At 58.8% G+C, this 17,441-nt stretch overlaps 1 protein-coding gene across 1 annotated transcript; it reads left to right on the top strand.

The window, feature by feature from the left end:
- Positions 1-15,595: 15,595 nt before the first annotated feature.
- On the top strand, positions 15,596-16,964 carry LOC137302031 (zona pellucida sperm-binding protein 3-like). Its single transcript, XM_067971733.1, has 7 exons — positions 15,596-15,682; positions 15,768-15,945; positions 16,033-16,159; positions 16,240-16,319; positions 16,402-16,523; positions 16,597-16,731; positions 16,803-16,964. The coding sequence occupies exons 1-7, from the start codon at positions 15,676-15,678 to the stop codon at positions 16,919-16,921; spliced, it is 768 nt and encodes a 255-aa protein (XP_067827834.1). The 5' UTR covers positions 15,596-15,675; the 3' UTR covers positions 16,922-16,964.
- The last annotated feature ends 477 nt before the right edge of the window (positions 16,965-17,441 follow it).

The following is a 17,441-nucleotide window of genomic DNA, read 5'->3' as shown; positions in this document are numbered from 1 at the left end:
TTCCCCATGTTGGGAGGAGGTCACCAATTAACAACTTGTATTGAATGTGTCCCTCAGATTTTCATCACCTGTCACCTGAAAGTTGCTGCAGTGGATCGGAGAGATTCCATGAACAAAGCTTGTACTTTCCAGAATATGTAAGTTCCCTCTCACGCAGGGATGTGTTGTATTAAAGGGTGATGGACAACATGGTTGATAAACTGATTCTCTGGTTTAGCTGGACCCCATTGGAAGAATTGACCAACGACGTGTGTGCCTGTTGTCGTCTGGGCAACTGCAGTGCCAGGAGGGAATTCTGACTTGATTCCAGAGGAAGGAGGGATCTTGTATCTGGACCTGGTCGGACATTGATCCTCTCTATGTTGGTGGTCACCCTTTACCCTCTCTAACTGGAATGTTTGATATTGCAGGGAGTGATGCTGAATTGAAGTGGGAGGGTGAGGCCTCACTTGGACCCCTGGTCATTCTGGATCCTGAAGTGTTAGAGCTGGCAACTGAGCCCCTTAATGATGTTGAGCAAAGGATGCAGGAGAGGTCTCCAGGTGGTGAGTTGGCGGACTGCTGGTTTCCATTTTCCCCTCAGTATTTCCTTCACTCACTAACCATTGGTTTCTTCTTCCGTTTTAGGTGTGGAGTCTGAGGTGGTCCTGATCCTCATCCTGGCCCTGACTGTGACCGCTGTCTCTGATCTCTGCTTTTTTTTCTTAGGCCCCCCTTCTATAATTAGTGGGGGTTTAGGGTGTGTTTGTGCAGAAAACCAAAAACCAGTGTCAAATTAAGATTTTATTATTTTTGTCCAGGATGCTCTCCAGCCCCTGCAGTGCCCATCGGCGGAGATGGTGTCGCCATATTCCATCGAGCTACACCCACCCCAAGTCTCAGGCCGACTAATAACAAAGGCCTTGCAAAAGAAAACCTCCTCTCCCCAATTCCCACTGTGTTTGGAGAGGGGCTCCTTTGCAGGATTTTGTAAAAAAGAATATCCGTGATAGTGGGAGGGAGGGATGGTCGAATGGGAAGGAGGGAGTCTGCAGGGGTGGGCTGCTGCAGAAGTAGGTGGAAGAGGGGCGGGGTTGCACCTTAACAGGTGGATCTTCTGGATGTCTTCCGGTGGGCAGGGGGAGATGTCTTCCCCTAGACAGCTGGAGCTGCCCAGGCTCAGTCCTCCACAGATTGAAAAGTAACTTCACCCAGGCAGCTCCAGCTGTCCTGGGCCAGACACTGGGGGGAAACCCCCTGTTCTGTATGATCTTTCCTCCCCCTATCTTCAGTTGGTCACACTGCACCGCACCGACCTCCTCTTCCTCCCTCTGTTGGATGGTATCGGTCAGCAGCAGCACACCCCTCACAGTGAATGGTGGTCGTCTTCTTCCTTCCCTCCCTGTTGGTTGTTTGTTCCTCTCCTTCTCCTTCTCCTGGATTCAGAGGTATACAAGCGAGGGCTAGTACTTTTCACCCTGCTCTCCACCCAGAGCTCTCGCTCTGACCTCCACTCTGCTGTACTCAGCAGTATTAACTGGCAAGTTCAGTCAGGCTGATCCCTGGATGGATTGATGGTCTGTCTGAAAGACATCCAATCGTATCCCAACAGTGACTCCTTATTTTTTCTTTTAGAAATTTATGAAATAGGACAATGGAAGTGATTGAACGAAAGGAGGATCCGAAAGACATTGAGTTGGATCAAAAACAGTTTTTTACTTTTTTTCACCACTCCGCTCAGCTCAGGAGTGTGGGATGGAAGAGCAGCCGGGGGTTTATCAGCTACTCTTTTTCTGATGAGTCTGAAAGACATCCAATCGCATCAAAGCAGTGACCTTTTTGCTGTTTTTAGCAGCCAGGATTTTTCGCGACTTTTTTCCATTCCCAACAGCGACATTTTTTAGGCCCCCCTTTTAAAAGGAGGGGGATTTCGGGTGTCTTTATGTGCAAAAATCCCAAAGAAAAACCAAAACCAGTTTCAAATTATAATTTTATTCTCCTTGTCCAGGATGCACTCCAGCCCCTGCGGTGCCCACCGGTCGCGGAAAGCCTCAAGCGCACCGGCAGACACCGCGTGCTCCATCTCCAGGGCCACCCGGGCGCGGAGCATTCCGCGGAAGAGAGGCAGACAGTCCGAGCGACCGCCCCCACGGGCCGCAAGCAACCTGGACCTGTGGATGGCCACTTTGGACAGGCCCAGGAGCAGGCCCACGAGGACGTCCGCCGGCCTGCCCGCCCCCCTCCTCACCGGGCGGCCAAAGATCAGGAGTGTGGGACTGAATTGCAGCCAGAACCTGAGGAGCAGCCCCTCCAAATAATCAAACAGGGGCTGCAATCTCCCACACCCCGTGAACAAATGAAACACTGACTCCTCCAGGCCGCAGAAATTGCAGGCGGCCTGGGAGTCCGTGAAATGCGGTAAACGCCTATTGCACGCGACTGCTCCGTGCAACACTCTCCACCCCACATGCCCGATGTAACACGGGAGGATCCCCGAGTAGAGAGCCCCCCCACTGGGGACCCCCGTCTCCGCCGGACGGCAGGCCAGGGCGTGTCCGGGCGAGAGACGAGGGCGAGGAAGTGGAGTGTGTGCAGGAGCAGCCCGTACAGGAAATCCCTCCGCGCGGAGTGAAGAGGCACGGAGGGAATTGCCGAGGCAGCTTAAGTTGTGAGGAGCAGCCCTCCGAGCCAGACTCAGCGGAGCGTCCAGCTGGTCTGCGTCCTCCGGGCTGACCTTTGGCAGGTCCTCCCACAAAACTCTGCGCGCTTCCTCACTGGACGGCTCTGGAGAGAACAGAGCCTCGTAGTAGGATCGAGCCCGGGCCCTGACTCCCTCCGGGTCCGAGACGAGGGACCCGTCGTCGGCCAGCAGCGTAAGGAGATTCTTACGGGCCCCCCGCCGCTTTTCCAGCGAGGTCCAGTTGCAGGTCCCTCAGAGCATCCTTCTCTTTGTATGCCCACCGCAGGGCCGGATCCTCGGCGGCCTGACCGAGACGGGACTCCAGGCCAAGCACCTCCTGCTCCAACCGCCTGACCTCGGACTCCCGCCTCTTAATCGACCCCCTCGCGTACTCTTGACAGAAGAGGCGGACGTGAGCCTTGCCCACGTCCCACCATAGCCTCAAGGAGGAGAAGCCTCCCCGCTTCCCTCTCCAGTCGCTCCAGAACAGACGGAACGAGTCCCGGAACCGCGCGTCCTCCAGCAGCCGGTTGTTAAAGTGCCAGTACGCGGACCCAGACCGGGCGCGGAGCAGAGCGAGCTCCATCCACACCAGGTGGTGGTCCGAGCACGACACCGGCCGGATGGAGGCCGACGGGACGCAGGAGGCGTACGCCCGCGAAACGTACAGGCGGTCGATTCTGGTGCTCCCCCCTCCGGCCCTCACAAAGGTGAACTGGCCGGAGTCGGGATGGAGATTCCGCCAGACGTCCACCAAGTCGAAGGACCCGACCAGGTCCCTCAACTTCCCCGTCGCCGACCGGCGATCCGCGGGACCGGAGCGGTCCCTCGCCTCGAGGGTACGGTTAAAATCCCCCCTGAGGATAATGCACTCGCCGGCGTCGACGGAGTTCAGGTAAGTGGACACTTCCTCAAAGAAGCTCACTTGCTCGGCTCCGGACCAGGGGGCGTACACGTTCACCAGGTGAAGCGGCACGTCCCCGTGGCGAAGGGCTACGTGGAGCAAGCGGCCCGGCACCGGCTCCTTGACCCCCAAGATCTCCGGCTGAAAAGTCGGGGCCAACAAGATGGCCACCCCGCTCGAAACGCTGGCGAGGTGACTCAAGTAGACCCCCCCTCCCCATTCCAGGATCCACGTGGCCTCGTCTCCCGGAACGGTGTGGGTTTCCTGCAGAAAGCACACCGCATACTTCCCGTCCCGCAGGACCGAGAACTTGTCAAATCTACGGCGGGCGTCTCTGCCGCCGTTGATGTTGAGGCTGGCTATGGTTATCTCCATGGCAAGAGCACAGCGCAACCTACTTAAACCTAACGCGCGGAGGGAGCGGGGCCGCTAGTCGACCGCCACTCGCTCAAGAGCCCGGTGAGGAGGGATCTGAGCCGACGCAGACCGACCCTGCCGCCGTCCCCCTCCGCAGCCACGGACGCGACGGCGGCCAGGACCGAGCGGATTAACTGCGCCGGCTCCGACCAACGGTCGAGGGCCAGCCGGACGCCATCGCGACGACGGCTCCAACCGGACACAAAATCCCGGAGCTCCTCAACGGGGATGAGGGGAGACTCGGTGCAGGGCACGAGGGCGTCCACCACCTCACTGGCGGCGAACTCTAAATCCTCTCCAGTGCCCACCACCGAGTCCCCGACCTCCTCCGGGTCATCGTCGCCCGCGGCCGACCCGCTCCCCGCACAAAGCGCGGAGAACGGGACGGCCACGCCGGCCGGCCCCGCCTCTGTCACGATCCCACCCCCAGGATCGTCGGTAGAAGAGTCCTCCCCGGGCTCTACCGGGGGGTCCGGGTCAGAGGGCGGCGCCGGGCGGGGACCCTCCCCAGCCTCCGAGCGGTGAAAGACCGGCACCCGGATATAGGGGCAAACCGGGGAAACCGGGGAGAACGTGTACTCAAGTTCTCCCACCTCCCCCGGCTCCGAGCCCAGAGACTGAGAGGAGGGGGTCCCCCCACCCACGTCGCCTCCGACCGACCCGGCCGGCGAGATATTCTGGTTAAAACCCACCAGCAGGTCCTGGGAGAGGTCGAGCCGGGGGCAGACGAATTCGGCCGCAACGGCCTCGCCCACCCCGGCACCCAGGACGCCCGACCCGGTGAACAGGGTAGTGTCGGGTAAATGCGGAGCCGCGACCCCCCCTATCGGCGGGGTCTCCATCCCCCCCGGGAGGCACGGGCACGATCTCCTCCCCCCGAGAGGTGGATGACCCCCGCCGCTGTTCGGATGTCACGGGCGGGGCCGCAGGATCCGCGACCGGCACCGACTCCCCTTCCACGGGGGGCCGTCCCTTAGCAGGGAGCCCGTTCGCTTCCGGGGAGTGGCGCCTCTTTTTCTTCCCGGGGGGTCGCGGAGGGAGGGGGAACTCCATGTCTGCTGGGACCCCCACCTCCGCTCCCTCCTGATCACCCGCCAGCCCGGGCTCTGTCGCGACCGCGAGATGTTGACTGGCCGCGGTCACGGCCTCGGGCTGACTCAGATCTTCTCTGTCCCGGGGACCAGCCTCTAAATTCTTCCTCTTTCTCCGCGCCTTTCTCTGGCGAGGGTTCCCCTCCTCCCCCCTGGCGGAGGCCTCGACGCCAACCTCCACCCGCGCAGTTGACTGTCCCGACGCGGGGGCGGGGTTGGGGGGAGGAGCGGTGGCGGCGCCAGCCCCGGCCGCCGTAGCTGTTTTGGCGGCCTGAGAGGCAGGGCAGTTCCTCTTCAGGTGCCCCACCTCCTTACAGGCATGGCACCGCCCACCCTCTGCCGTCCAAAAGACGCGGTAAGGGGTCCCCTCGTGGAGGGCGTTAAAGCCCCCCTCCGTAACCTCCTCCCGTGCCAGCTTGACGAATGCCTGGCGACGGAAGGAGTAAACATGCCGGAGGCTGTTCTCCCTGAGTCCGAGCGGCAGCGGCGTTACCCCCGACCTCACCTCCCCCAGTTGACGTAGGTGGGGGAGGAGGAGCTCGTCCGACAGGAAAGGCGGGACGTTGGATAAAATGACTCGCTGCGCGGTGGCCTCCAGCGGGTCCACCGGCAGGAAGGTCCCGCCAACCGTGAGCCCCTTACTAAGGGCCAGGGACACCGCCCGCTCGGACCTCAGGAAGAACACCGCCCTCCCGTACATTTTCGAGGCCGCGACGATGGCCGAGGGGCCGACAACCTCGGCCATGGCCTTTACGCAGGCCTCAATGGTCATGTTGGGGTGGGCGTAGCTCTTCACCCCATGCTTCCTTGTAATGAGGCGGAAAGGCGCCGGCCCAGCAGGAGCGGCACGAACTGTAGGAGCGGCCCCCGAGGTAACCGCCGCATACGTCCTGCTGGGTCCCGGCACCGGCGAAGATGGTGACGCCATGACCTAAAGAGCCACACCCACCCCAAGTCTCAGGCCTTTGGATGGAAATTGGCCTTTTTTTTTTAATGAAAACCTTGAGGAAAACCTCTCTCCCCGAATCCCAGTGCTTGGATGGGAGAGGGCCCCTTTGTTGGTTTTTAAATTCCCCAAGAACACCCCGGAGAGCAAGGGAATATACCAGAGAGCAGGAGAAGGTGGGAGGGATGGATGGCAGAATGGGAAGGAGGGAGTCTGCAGGGGTAGGCTGCTGCAGAAGTGGGTGGAAGAGGGGCGGGGTTGCACCTTAAAAGGTGGATCTTCTTCTGTCTGTCTTCCGGTGGGCAGGGGGAGGAGATGTCTTCCCCTAGACAGCTGGAGCTGCCTCGGCTCAGTCCTCCAAAGATTTGAAAAGGAAAGTAACTTCACCCAGGCAGCTCCAGCTGTCCTGGGCCAGACACTTGGGGGGGACCCCTGTCCTCTGAAGTCCTCTTCCTCCCCCTACCTTCAGCCGACACACCTCACTGCACCGACCACCTCTTCCTCCCACTGGTTGGTGCTCTTTTTCTCCTTCTCCCTCCCTCCTTGTTGATGGTGGTTTCTCCTTCCTTCTCCTTCTCCTTCTCCCCAAGGGACCCAGGCAAGGGCCTGCTCTCTCTGCTCTCTCTGCTCTCCACTCCACTCAGTGGCAGTCCAGCCACAATCACCTCCAAGGCCTTGCTGGTCTGTATTGCAAAGCTCTGATTGGCTCTGGATATCAATCTCTCCCCCAGAGCCCTGTCCTTTGTTAATTGGTGCCTGGATTCATGGAAGATTCCTGATTGGCTATCAGGGATTGTCAATCATCATTGGTGCTGTCCATTCCTGGTTTAAATGCTGGCTGTCCCAGTAGTATAAATACAAGAGCTTGGATCAGAAGAAAATAGTTCCACAACTTTTTTTTTTTTTTTTTCCTTTTTTTTTTTCTTTAACTTTTTCTAATTAGGCCCCCCTTTTATAAGAAGGGGGGTGTGGGGTGTGCTTAACAACTAAAAACCAAACAAACCAAAACCAAGAGTTCAAATCAAAATTTTATTATCCTCGTTCAGGATGCACTCCAGCCCCTGCGGTGCCCACCGGTCGCGGAAAGCCTCAAGCATACCAGCAGACACCGCGTGCTCCATCTCCAGGGCCACCCGGGCGCGGAGCAACCCGCGAAAGAGAGGCAGACAGGCCGAGCGCCCACCCCCGCGGACCGCGAGCATCCTGGACCTGTGGATAGCCACCTTGGACAGGCCCAGGAGCAGGCCCACGAGGACGTCCACGGACCTGCCCGCCCCCCTCCTCACCGGGCGGCCAAAGATCAGGAGCGTGGGACTGAAGTGCAGCCAGAACTTGAGGAGCAGCCCCTCCAAATAATGGAACAGGGGCTGCAGTCTCGCACACCCAGTGTACAAATGAAAAACGGACTCCTCCAGGCCGCAGAAAATGCAAGCGGCCTGGGTGTCCGTAAAATGGCGTAAACGCCTGTTGCACGGGACTGCTCCGTGCAACACCCTCCACCCCAGATCCCCAAAGTAACACGGGAGGACCCCCGTATAGAGAGCCTCCCACTGGGGACCCCCGTCTCCGCCGGACGGCAGGATGGCACGCCAGGGCGTGTCCGGGCGAGAGACGAGGGCGAGGAAGTGGATGGTGTGCAGGAGCAGCCCGTACAGGAAATCCCTCCGCGCGGTGTGAAACGGCACGGAGGGAATTTCCGAGAGACGGCTCAAGTTGTGAGGCGCGGCCCTCCGAGGGAGGTTCCGGGGTTTGGCGCCGAGGAGGAATTCCGTCCGAACGGGGGTCAGGTCGGACGGGATGGCTCCGCACGCCTGAGCCGCCTCCACACCCCGAGTGGAGTCAGGGCCGAGCGCCGATTTCAACGCCTGGATGGCGGCGGCCGCGTCCCCGGCACGCCACGAGAACATGCGAGCGGCGAGCGCCCACGGCTCGAGCCAACCCGACCCTCCGCCATCCAGGACGTCCCTGACTCTGGTTACCCGACCGGCCACAGCCCTCCGCTCCGTCAGCCACGAGCGGCTGAAGCCGACATCGCGGAGGAACGGATTCCCGAGCAGCGGCTCCTGCAGGACGGCCGCTACCCCCGACGGGCGAGAGCTCCGGCTGGAGGCGACCATGTTCCAGACCCTGAGCAGATCCTGGTAAAAGACAGGCAGCTCCTGCAAAGACATGCGGCCGCCCAGCAGCGAGACGAACAGGAGCTGCGTGTCGTAGTTCAGGCCGTGCAGCTGGCGGAAAAAATACGTCGCCAGCGCACGCCATCTAAGAGGACGCTCCGCGTACAGGTATCGCTGCAGCATCCGAAGGCGGAAAGTTGCCACCTGGGTGCGGACGCACACCAGCCCCTGACCGCCCTCCCTAAGCGGGAGACTCAGGACCGCGGCAGCGACCCAGTGCATCCCTTTGGCCCAGAAGAAGTCGACGAACTTCCTCTGAATCTTGGCGACAAAATCAGGGGGGGGGGTCAAAGGAACCAACCGGTACCACAACATGGCGGCCACCAGCTGGTTTATGACCAGCACTCGACCCCTGTAGGATAACACTCGGAGCAGTCCTGTCCAGCGCGCCAGGCGAGCGGTGACTTTGGCCTCCAGCTCTACCCAGTTCGCCGGCCAGGCTTCCTCGGCAGGGCCGAGGTAGACTCCCAGGTACCGGAGGTGCGTGGTACTCCAGGCGAAAGCCCTGAGCTCCTCCGGCATGGAGTCCACCCGCCACTGACCCACCAGGAGTCCGGAACATTTCTCCCAGTTGATTCTTGCGGAGGACGCGGCAGAGTAGACCTCTTGGCACTCGCGCATTCTCCGCAAGTCAAGGGGATCGGTGACCACGAGGAGCACGTCGTCGGCGTAAGCCGAAAGGACGACCTCCACGCCCGGCTCGAGCAGAGCCAGTCCCGACAGCCTCTTTCGCAAGAGGTGCAGGAAAGGCTCCACGCAGACGGCGTATAATTGGCCGGACATGGGGCACCCCTGACGCACTCCTCTCCCGAAGCGAAGGGGCGCCGTCAAGGATCCATTAACCTTAATCAGACACTCCGCGGCGGCGTACAGAAGTCGGATCCGGGCGACGAAATGCGACCCGAATCCGAAAGCGCGCAGAGTCCCGAATAGATACTCGTGATCCACCCTGTCGAACGCCTTCTCCTGATCCAAGGAAAGGAAGGCGACCGACAGACCAGCCCTCTGGGAGTGGTGGATCAGGTCCTGGACCAGGTGGATGTTATCGTGGATCTTCCGGCCCGGGACCGTGTCGGACTGGTCGGGGTGGATCATGTGGTCCAGCACGGTGCCGAGGCGAGCAGACATCGCCCTGGCGAAGACCTTATAATCCGTGCTGAGGAGGGAGACCGGGCGCCAGTTTTTAAGGTTGCGGAGATCCCCCTTCTTAGGCAGCAGGACCACGACCGCCCTGCGCCACGAAAGGGGCATCTCCCCGGTCGCCAGACATTCCCCCAGGACCCGCGCGTAGTCGCCCCCCAGGACGTCCCAGAAGGCCCTGAGGAACTCCACGGTCAGCCCGTCCAGCCCCGGGGACTTGCCCCTGGAGAGCTGGTGGAGGGCGCCGGTCAGCTCCGCCAAACTGAGCGGAGCGTCCAGACGCTCGGCGTCCTCCGGGCCGACCTTCGGCAAGTCCTCCCACAAAACTCTGCGCGCCTCCTCGCTGGACGGATCCGGAGAGAACAGAGCCTCGTAGAAAGATCGAGCCCGGGCCCTGACTCCCTCCGGGTCCGAGACGAGGGACCCGTCGTCGGCCAGCAGCGTAAGGAGCTGATTACGAGCCCCCCGCCGCTTTTCCAGCGAGTAGAAGAAGGGAGAGCCGCGGTCCAGGTCCCGCAGGAGCTGGAGCCGCGACCTCACGTACGCTCCTCGGGACCCGACCAGTTGCAGGACCCTCAGAGCGTCCCTCCTCTCCTCGTACACCTGCCGCAGGGCCGGATCCTCGGCGGCCTGACCGAGACGGGACTCCAGGCCAAGCACCTCCTGCTCCAACCGCCTGACCTCGGACTCCCGCCTCTTAGTCGACCCCCTCGCGTACTCTTGACAGAAGAGGCGGACGTGAGCCTTGCCCACGTCCCACCATAGCCTCAAGGAGGAGAAGCCTCCCCGCTTCCCTCTCCAGTCGCTCCAGAACAGACGGAACGAGTCCCGGAACCGCGTGTCCTCCAGCAGCCGGTTGTTAAAGTGCCAGTACGCGGACCCCGACCGGGCACGGAGCAGAGCGAGCTCCATCCATACCAGGTGGTGGTCCGTGCACGACACCGGCCGGATGGAGGCCGACGGGACGCAGGAGGCGTACGCCCGCGAAACGTACAGGCGGTCGATTCTGGTGCTCCCCCCTCCGGCCCTCACAAAGGTGAACTGGCTGGAGTCGGGATGGAGATTCCGCCAGACGTCCACCAAGTCGAAGGACCCGACCAGGTCCCTCAACTTCTCCGTCGCCGTTCGGCAACGCACGGGACCGGAACGGTCCTTCGCCTCGAGGGTGCGGTTAAAATCCCCCCCGAGGATAATGCACTCGCCGGCGTCGACGGAGTTTAGGTAAGTGGACACTTCCTCAAAGAAGATCACTTGCTCGGCTCCGGACCAGGGGGCGTACACGTTCACCAGGTGAAGCGGCACGTCCCCGTGGCGAAGGGCTACGTGGAGCAAGCGGCCCGGCACCGGCTCCTTGACCCCCAAGATCTCCGGCTGAAAAGTCGGGGCCAACAAGATGGCCACCCCGCTCGAAACGCCGCTGAGGTGACTCAAGTAGACCCCCCCTCCCCATTCCAGGATCCACGTGGCCTCGTCTCCCGGAACGGTGTGGGTTTCCTGCAGAAAGCACACCGCATACTTCCCGTCCCGAAGGACCGAGAACTTGTCAAATCTACGGCGGGCGTCTCTGCCGCCGTTGATGTTGAGGCTGGCTATGGTTATCTCCATGGTAAGAGCACAGCGCAACCTACCTAAAAACTAATGCGCGGAGGGAGCGGGGCCGCTAGTCGACCTCCTCTCCCCCCAAGAGCCCGGTGAGGAGGGATCTGAGCCGGCGCAGACCGACCCCGCCGCCGTCCTCCTCCGCGGCCACGGACACGACGGCGGCCCGGACCGAGCGGATCAGATGCGCCGCCTCCGACCAACGGTCGAGGGCCCGCCGGGCGCCATTGCCATGATGGGTCCAACCGGACACAAAATCCCGGAGTTCCTCAACGGGGATGAGGGGAGACTCGGTGTCGGGCACGAGGGTGTCCGCCGCCTCACTGGCGGCGAACTCTAAATCCTCCCCAGTGCCCACCACCGAGTCCCCGACCTCCTCCGGGCCATCGTCGCCCGCGGCCGACCCACTCCCCGCACAGGGTGCGGAGAACGGGACGGCCGCGCCGGCCGGCCCCACCTCTGTCACGATCCCACCCCCAGGATCGTCGGCAGAGGATTCCTCCCCGGGCTCTACCGGGGGGTCCGGGTCGGAGGGCGGCTCCGGGCGAGGACCCTCCCCAGCCTCCGAGCGGTGGTAAACGGGCACCCGGATATAGGGGGAAACCGGGGAGAACGTGTACTCCAGTTCTCCCACCTCCCCCGGCTCCGCGCCCAGAGACTGGGAGAAGGGGGTCTCCCCACCCACACCGCCACCGACCGACCCGGCCCGTGACATTTTCATGTTAAAACCCGCCACCAGGTCGAGCAGGTCCTGGGAGAGGTCGAGCCGAGGGCAGACGAATCCGGCCTCTTCGGCCTCGCCCGCTCCGGCACCCAGGACCCCCGACCCGGTGAACGGGAAGCTCGCGTCGGCGCACGAATCCGCGGCCCCCCCTTTCGGCAGGGTCTCTCCATCCCCCCCGGGAGGCACGGGCACGATCTCCTCCCCCCGAGAGGTGGATGACCCCCGCTGGCGGTGGGAAATGGAGGGTGGAGTCGCAGGATCCGCCGCCGGCGCCGACTCCGATTCCCTTTTCGCGGGGGGCCGTCCCTTGGCAGGGTTCCCCTCCGCTTCCAGGGAGCGGCGCCTTTTCTGTTTTCCGGAGGGTGGCGGAGGGAGGGCGAGCCCCATGTCTGCTGGGGGCCCCCCCCTCCGCTCCCTCCTGAATACCCGCCAGCCCTGGCTCTGCCGCGACCGCGAGTTGTCGTTTGGCCGCGGTCACGACCACGGCCTCGGGCTGGCTGGAAGGATTTCCAACCTGGGGACCAGCCTCCCGATGTCTACTCTTCTTCCGCGCCTTCTTCGGGCGAGGGTTCCCTCCCTCTCCCCCGGCGGAGGCCTCGTCGGCACCCTCCGCCCACGCAGTGGACTCTCCCGACGCGGGGGCGGGTTTGGGGGGTGGAGCGGTGGCGGCGCCAGCCTCGGCCGCCGGAGCTGCTTTGGCGGCCTGGGAGGCGGGGCAGTTCTTCCTCAGGTGCCCCACCTCCTTGCAGGCATGGCACCGCCCACCCTCTGCCGTCCAGAAGACACGGTAGGCGGTCCCCTCGTGGAGGGCGTTAAAGCCCCCCTCCGTAACCTCCTCCCGCGCCAGCTTGATAAACGCCTGGCGACGGAAGGAGTAGACATGACGGAGGCTGGTCTCCCTGAGGCCGAGCGACAGCGGCGTTACCCCCGACCTCACCTCCCCCAGTTGACGCAGGTGAGGGAGGAGGAGCTCATCCGGCAGGAAGGGCGGGACGTTTGACAGCACCACCCGCTGCGCGGTGGCCTCCAGCGGGTCCACCGGCAGGAAAGTCCCGCCCACCGTGAGCCCCTTGCTAAGGGCCAGGGACACCGCCCGCTCGGACCTCAGGAAGACTACAGCCTTCCCGTACACTTTCGAGGCCGCGACGATGGCCGAGGGGCCGACAACCTCGGCCATGGCCTTCACGCAGGCCTCAATCGTCGTGCCGGGGTGGGCATAGGCTTTGACCCCGTGCTTCCTCGTCACGAGGCGGAATGGCGCCGGGCCAGCAGGAGTAGCACGAGCAGCGGGAGCAGCAGCCGCAGTAACGCCCGCATACGTCCTGCTGGGTCCCGGCACTGGCGAAGATGGTGTTGCCATTCTCTTGTACGCCACGCCCACCCCAAATCTTAGGTCTTCCAGGTATTTTCCTTTTTTTTTTGTTGGACCAAAAGCCCAAGGAAACCTCCTCTCCCCAAAATGGTACTGATCTATTGGGAGAGGGGCTCCTTTTCTGGGGCGTTTTTTCTTTTTGTTTTTAAATGCGGAAACCACAAGAGAGAGAGGGAGGGATGTTCCTTAAAGAGGAAGGAGGGAGTCTGCAGGGGCGGGCCGCTGCAGAAATGTCTCTGGAGGGAAGGAACGTACACGTACACGGGTGGCCGATAACGTGGAGTCTTCCGGTGGGCAGGGGGAGGAGATGTCTTCCCCTAAACAGCCGGAGCTGACTAGGCTCAGTCCTCCACAGATGGCAAAAGTAAGGAACTTCACCCAGGCAGCTCCAGCTGTCCCGGGCCAGACACTTGGGGGCGGAATCCCCTGGTCGAAAAAGATCTTCTTACCTCCCCCTACCTTCAGTCGGCCACCCCGATCGCCGCCGACCTCCTCTTCCTGCTGTTTAAGGCTGACAGCAGCAGCACACCCCTCGCAGCTGCCTGATGTTTTTCGCCTCCTTCTTTCTTTCTCCCTCCTTCCCTATCGATGGCTCTCCTCTCCTCTGCTCTACACCTGCTTGCAGCACTTCCGCAGGGCCACACTCGATTGGCCGGCAAGTGGCTCGCCAATACCGACCGGCCCCAGCACTCTGCTCACAGGCCTCTCTCCGTGGGAGACGTGTGGATGTTGTCAGAGTCCGTGAGCCACGGACTCTGCTTCAGGCTGATTGGGACAGACAATTACTGCCAGTTAACAGCCCGCAGTTCGCACCGTCACTGATGTTGAGAGCCCAGACCGCGGGTTAATCCTTTTTTTCTCCAAAGAAACTTGTGAAACAGGACAATGGAAGTGATTGAAAAAAAAAGGATTCTAAAGACATTGAGTTTTTTTTCTGAAAGACATCCAATCGTATCACAACAGCGACTCATTGAATTGGAATCAGGTGACTGCAGTGTATAAAAGGTGCTGGTTGGTGGGTAAAATGATAGTTGAGTTGTTTGGTATCATGGGGGATTTTGTAGTGAGAGGTTTGTTCCCATTGCTGGTGTTCGTTGGAGTGGTTTGTTGCTCTGATACTTGGCAACAGTTTAGAGGGCAGAGATTTCTCTGGAGAAGAGTAAAACCCACCCCTGTGCCCCAGAGAGTCCCTCCCCCTGTCCCTCCCTTTGGTTCCCATTTCAGTGTGTCTGAGGGGAGAAGTCTGTCTCCACTGCAGACTGTGATGGTGCAGTGTGGAGAGCAGAACCTGCTGGTGAGGGTAGACATGGATTTATTTAGAACCAGGCACCTGATTAAAGCTGCTGACCTGACCCTGGGGACAGCAGGTTGTCGGCCAACTGGGATCTACTCTCAGAACCACACTGTCCTCTTTGACTATGGGCTCCATGAATGTGGCAGCAGATTGCAGGTAATGTGATTCCTCAACTCTTGCTCCAATTTCACTGTGCAGATTATTGCCCACTCTGAACTCATTAATATCGGGTGAAACTCCAGCCACTGAGGAGATCCCTGAATGAAATCTGTGTATAAATTCTTGCCCACTGTTAAATATCACCCTGTGTGAAACTACTTCTTTATGTTGACATGTCAATCTTAGCTTTATATTTGAAAAGAACTTAAACTTGTCACTGAGGGACTGCATCTTTCTTAAATGGGTCGTTATTACACTCTAACTCTGAGATTCAATTCTATTGACCTTGAACCTTCACCTGCATTTCTCCAAACCACTCTGTTCTCTTGTGCCTCAATTGATTTATCTTTTCTGTTCCTTCCTGTGGATATTCAGGCCTGTTGCCTCAACTTGTGGTCAATGAATGTTCAGTGTGGAAGTTCCTGTTGAGACTTCTCTTGAAAGATGAAACAAGTGGAACAATAATTGGGATACAATGTATTAAAGGGGAACTCCACTTTTGGTTATTACACCTGCCAATCCCCTTGATTCCACAGCCACAGATGAGGTTTAAAAGTGATGTTGTGTTTTATGCTCCTTATCAGGGGTAACTTGAAGCCCCTTAAGGTGAAAGCTCTATTCCATATGGGAAAGAATGCTCATCAAATTTAGCTGTGCCAATCATTTCATGGTTTCTGACTGCAGGCCTGAAGTCTCCTGTGATAGAAGGTGGACTGAGTCGAGTAACAGAGGCTGCTCCAGGCAACTTCCACCAATGGTGGAGCTGCTTCAATCATGTCATTGAGGGGTTTCAGCTGCTCCTCAAACTGCTGCTTAACAGGGCAGGAAAATGACCAGAAATAGCTTTTGTCCAATGAGACCAGCTCTTCATTCCTTAACCTGATGTCTTTCAGATGGCTGGAGATTTCCTGGTCGACACCACCCACCTGAACCACACCCCAAATGCTCGTGGATCTGTCATTGTGAGAACTAATGGAGCCATCATTCCCATTGAGTGCCACTATTTTAGGTAAGAAACTTTACTCTGTGGCAAATAAGGTCTACAGCAGGTGCAGTTCTCTGAAGTTGTCCTGAAATTACACTCCTGTCCTTCCAGGAAGGGCAATGTGAGCAGTGACCCTATCAAGCCCACCTGGATCCCATTCAGCTCGACCAAGTCTGGAGAAGGGCTTCTGTCATTCTCACTGCGTCTTATGAACGGTATGTGATGGGTGGATGGGGAGTGCTTTTCTGTCGTCTCCCACTGGGAGTTACACCCACTGTTTCTCCAACCCTTGTCCTTCAGATGACTGGCTTACAGAGCGCACCTCGACTGTCTACTACCTGGGTGACCTCATTCACATTGAGGCCTCTGTTTCAATGACTAACCACATGCCCTTGAAGCTCTACATTGACAGCTGTGCAGCTACATTGAGCCCAGACAAGGATTCCACCCCAAGATACAACATCATTGACTACCATGGGTAAGGAGCTCTCTGCTTTCTCCAGCTGGTTATGTCTCAATAGGTTCACTTAATTCACTTTGTCCCTTTTTTTAAATCTTTCTTCAGTTGCCTCCTGGACAGCAAAGCTGAGGACTCCTTTTCAACCTTTGTGTTGCCAAGAGGTGAACGTGAGCTGGACAAACTCCAGTTTGACCTGGATGCGTTCCGCTTCTTTGGAGATGACCGTTCCTTGGTAAGAGGAAGCCAAACATTGGGTTCCCCATGTTGGGAGGAGGTCACTAAATAACAACTTGTATTGAATGTGTCCCTCAGATTTTCATCACCTGTCACCTGAAAGTTGCTGCAGTGGATCGGAGAGATTCCATGAACAAAGCTTGTACTTTCCAGAATATGTAAGTTCCCTCTCTCGCTCAGGGATGTGTTGTATTGAAGGGTGATGGACAACCTGGTTGATAAACTGATTCTCTGGTTTAGCTGGACCCCATTGGAAGAATCGACCAATGACGTGTGTGCCTGTTGTCATCGGGATAACTGCGGTGCCACGAGGGAATTCCGACTTGATTCCAGAGGAAGGAGGGATCTTGCATCTGGACCTGGTAGGACATTGATCCTCTCTCTATGTTGGAGGTCACCCTTTACCCTCTCTAACTGGAATGTTTGATATTGCAGGGAATGATGCTGAATTGAAGTGGGAGGGTGAGGCCTCACTTGGACCCCTGGTCATTCTGGATCCTTATGTGACGGACCTGACAACTGAGCCCCTTAATGAGGTTGAGCAAAGGATGCAGGAGAGGTCTCCAGGTGGTGAGTTGGCCGACTGCTGGTTTCCATTTTCTCCTCAGTATTTCCTTCACTAACCATTGGTTCCTTTTTAGGTGTGGCGTCTGAGGTGGTCCTGATCCTGGCCCTGACTGTGACCGCTGTCTCTCTGATCTCTGCCTCTTTGATCGCCTTGTTTCTGTACAGGAAACACAAGCAAACCCAGTTCAACTAGTTATCAAATGACCAATAAATCAGTGACTACTTGTATCTTCTAATGGCTGGTTGCTCATTTTTCATTATCTGGCTCCAATCAGCATGCAATGAGTGCTCAATACTGTTAGTAACACTCTGCACTCCTCCACAGTTCCTCCTGTTCGTGAAATAGGTTTTAATGAGTCCATGTTAGTCGTGGCAGAATGGCTGGTAATAGTGTATCCAGGCCCAGTCCAGGGATGGCTGCAGCAATGGGTGAAGGCTTGCCAGGCCCTCATTGTGCAGGTCAATGAGCTCTGAAGGGATAGTGGGACTGGCCTGAGGTACTGGTGCCGGCTGGTTGACGGCCCAATCATTCCCTTGGTGCTCTGTGGCCATTGATCACTCGAATCCCCACACGGGCTCCAAACTCCAGTTAAACTTTCCCGTTTGGAGCTAATTGTCCAAACACCAATAGAATTGAAAGTCAGTGGACTTGGAACTCTCTTCCAAGATTGAAGATCTCTGCCTCTGGTGTGAAGATTCTTGTTTAGTGGGGC

Source organism: Heptranchias perlo, chromosome 35 (assembly GCF_035084215.1).
Source record: "Heptranchias perlo isolate sHepPer1 chromosome 35, sHepPer1.hap1, whole genome shotgun sequence".
Classification (NCBI taxonomy): Eukaryota; Metazoa; Chordata; class Chondrichthyes; order Hexanchiformes; family Hexanchidae; genus Heptranchias; species Heptranchias perlo.
The sequence above is the reverse complement of the archived record's forward strand: the minus strand, read 5'-3'. Positions and strand labels throughout refer to the sequence as shown.